The sequence below is a fragment of the Notolepis coatsorum genome, assembly GCF_963971535.1.
Source record: "Notolepis coatsorum genome assembly, chromosome: 7".
Taxonomy (NCBI): Eukaryota; Metazoa; Chordata; class Actinopteri; order Aulopiformes; family Paralepididae; genus Notolepis; species Notolepis coatsorum.
In genome coordinates, this window is record NC_140171.1 from 51,094,743 (window position 1) to 51,097,912 (window position 3,170).

Sequence of the window (3,170 nt, forward strand, 5' to 3'; positions counted from 1 at the left end):
ATTGAACGCAATAGTGAATACATCCTGATCATATGGATTTATTTTCTCTTAAGGATTGTGTTGTCAATATTCTATTTCACAATCACACAACTCAGGGAATGTTAGCCTGGAATTTAGTCTGCGCTCTAGAATTCTGATTTTAAATACAGACAACCCCAGGTACTGTGTGTGTGTGAGTAGGGGAGATTGGTGTTGGTTGGGACATGGTGACAGTTGGGATGGTGTAGCTAGTTAGAAAGTAGCTACAGTAGTCTCCAGACTGAAACACACACCTTTATGTCACTGCCTCAGTACTACTGTTGTGACTTTTCAATTGCAAATGCTTCAAGGACAGAACCCACCCCAGTCCTTAACCAGCGATGTATGCTAATTACGACAGGACAGATGTTTCAATCGCAAATCGCTGGTGGTCATTGGTACAAAGAACACTCAGTAGTAGAACACCCAGGGCTGTAGCCAGGGTTTAGAAATTAGGGAGGTCCATTTTTTTTTTATATTCAAACTTCTTACGCAACTGGCTAGCCATTATCTAGATCAACTTAAGGTCAGTCACTCACAAAGTCATTTACAGGACGTGGGGGCACTTACAGGTGAGTGGCCTAATGAGTGCACCAAAGTCCTGTGGTCTCTTATGCATTTATAATTTGGCTACCACATCATAATTTGGTAAATGGGCACAATTCATACCAAAATGAGACTTAGTTATACAACCCAACCTATTCATTCAAAATGCATTATCTATAATAATGGGAACCAAGTAGTGCTGTAGCTATGCAGGGGGGAGTACCCTTTGCCAAACATAAGACATTACCGTACATTTTCAACTCCAAACTGTACATTTATATTGTGACCTTTCTATAAAAAATAAATAAATAATAATAATAATAATAATAATAATAATAAAAATATAATTTCTTTATCATAATGTTATTTCTATTATAATGTATGGGTCAGTTTTGATGTGTATGAACAAGTCTCTCCTGAACGCCAGAGACAAGACTCAAGTGATACATCCTGTAGCTGCTCCATAGACAGTGGATAGTGGAACGACTCCTACACTATGACAGTACCCATGGTGATGTTACTATAGGTGCATCTTCAGACTCAGAGCTGCAGGCCCAACATTTAAATACAAGACTGCTCAAACTAAAGTTCCACAAAGTCAGTCACCAGTTCATTGTTAATAGACCAACTCCACTTGATGACCTGTCAGTTATTGCATTAGAAAACACTTTAATAGGAAATAAACTGGGTCCATTTAGAATAATGTATGTTGTCAAGTTTAAACCGTCTATAGATACTGTCTTATATTCTGCCCAAGATGTATAGTGCAATGTTTTGCGTCTCTCTCTCTCTCTCTCTCTCTCTCTCTCTCTCTCTCTCTCTCTCTCTCTCTCTCTCTCTCTCTCTCTCTCTCTCTCTCTCTCTCTCTCTCTCTCTCTCTCTCTCTCTCTCTCTCTCTCTCTCTCTCTCTCTCTCTCCTCTCTCTTTCTGTGTATCTCTCTCTCTCCCTCTGTGTGTGTGTGCGTGCGTGCGTGAGTGCGTGCGTGCGTGTGTGTGTGTGTGTGTGTGCGTGCGTGTGCATAGCCTACTTTAAAACCCTACATTCATGATCCCACTCTTCCCAGATCAACCAACAGCTTGGGGTCTCAGCTTTGGCCCCCAGGAGGTGCTATGCTGTATAGGAGTTAAGTTAGTGTTTGGATATTATTTAAATATACATGCTATTTATCACACACACAGTAAGCAGATATAAACTCATAGTTTGACGTAACAGCTATTAATTAAGGGGAAAACAAACAGCTGGGCTTCCATGTGTGACCTCCGTGTGGTCTCTCTCTCTCTCTCTCTCTCTCTCTCTCTCTCTCCTCTCTCTCTCTCTCTCTCTCTCTATCTCTCTCTCTCTCTCTCTCTTCTCAGCTCTCTCTCTCTCCTCTCTCTCTCTCTCTCTCACTCTCTCTCTCTCTCTCTCTCTCTCTCTCTCTCTCTCTCTCTCTCTCTCATCTCTCTCTCTCTAAGTTGTCTGATGTTTGCGCCATGCCCGTGCCCGCACATCCACGCCGGTGCATCGTATAGGGCTCGATTCAAGGCTCCTCGCACGCCATGTGTTGTGTGTTGCCTCGGCTCAGCGGAGCGCCTCTTATTTTCTTTAGTTAATGACATTCGTTTGATGACGTCAAGCCAAGCGTGTAAAATCCAAGGCTAAATGTAATCAGCTCGCGGGGGAAACAAACCAATGGATATAGGCTACCTGGCGTGAGCGCATGCACGTGCATGTGGACATGCTCTAATGAGACTGAAGCGTGTTTTAGAATTCAACAACTTTTCTCACACTTCTCAGTGCTGCGGGGTATGTTGGAAACGGCTGGCAGTTTGAGCAGAAACATTGCCTGCATGGCCTTTACGCAGTTCAGTCTGCAAATTACCAAGGAGGGCCATCATGTTTTTTTATTCTTCTTTCTAAAAACAATAAAAGCAAAGCCACTCATAGCTAATCATAATGACACCAGGCAGTATAGTCTACTTCTCAATAGAACAGGTGGTTCATTTGATGGTTCAACTGAATCTCAGCGGGTGGAGCATATTTCTGGTGCGCTGTCCGTGGTGCTGAAATATACTGAAGCCGAGTGTCGCCTCTTCCCCTTCAGTTAAGCGATAATAACCGTATACATCTCTTTCAATTAAAGTGACTGATAAAAACGTATATTAGGCTACTTTCTAATTGTATGTGTAGCCTATGTGTGTGTGGCGTGTGGAGGCGCGCTGTGCGCTCAAAGGGGTGGGAGGGACGAAGCCAAGTTGTCGTGAGCAGAGATCAGCGTGCGCCGAGCCCACCGGCAGACAGACGGTTACTGGAGAGAGACATACGTTTTGTGCCATTAAAACAGTGTTTATCCTCACAGATTAAACATCCCGTGTTTTTGTATTCGGAGGGGAGACGGATCCCCAGTGACGGAACGGAGATGCATCCGGCCGCGAGATGGACTTTGCTGCTTCTTCTCGTGGCCTTAATAACGGAGGGTGAGTTGTATACCTATATAATACCACAAACGCATTGTGAGATGTATGCATATTGTGTAGCCTCATCGTGCAGATATAAATACCCAGCGTCTGTTCTTGTCTTATAAAAGTGTGAGATAGATGATACAGTTGTTGATTTTGCGCGTCAG

The 3,170-nt window shown here is 43.4% G+C and overlaps 1 protein-coding gene across 1 annotated transcript in view; it reads left to right on the top strand.

The window, feature by feature from the left end:
* Positions 1–2,963: 2,963 nt before the first annotated feature.
* Positions 2,964–3,170, top strand: part of chrna6 (cholinergic receptor, nicotinic, alpha 6) — a gene marked incomplete at its 5' end in the record, with an annotated part of 52,239 nt that continues 52,032 nt past the window's right edge. Inside the window, one exon of the mRNA XM_084317971.1 lies at positions 2,964–3,021. Coding sequence (XP_084174097.1) covers positions 2,964–3,021 — 58 coding nt within the window. The remainder of the gene's footprint in view (positions 3,022–3,170) is intronic.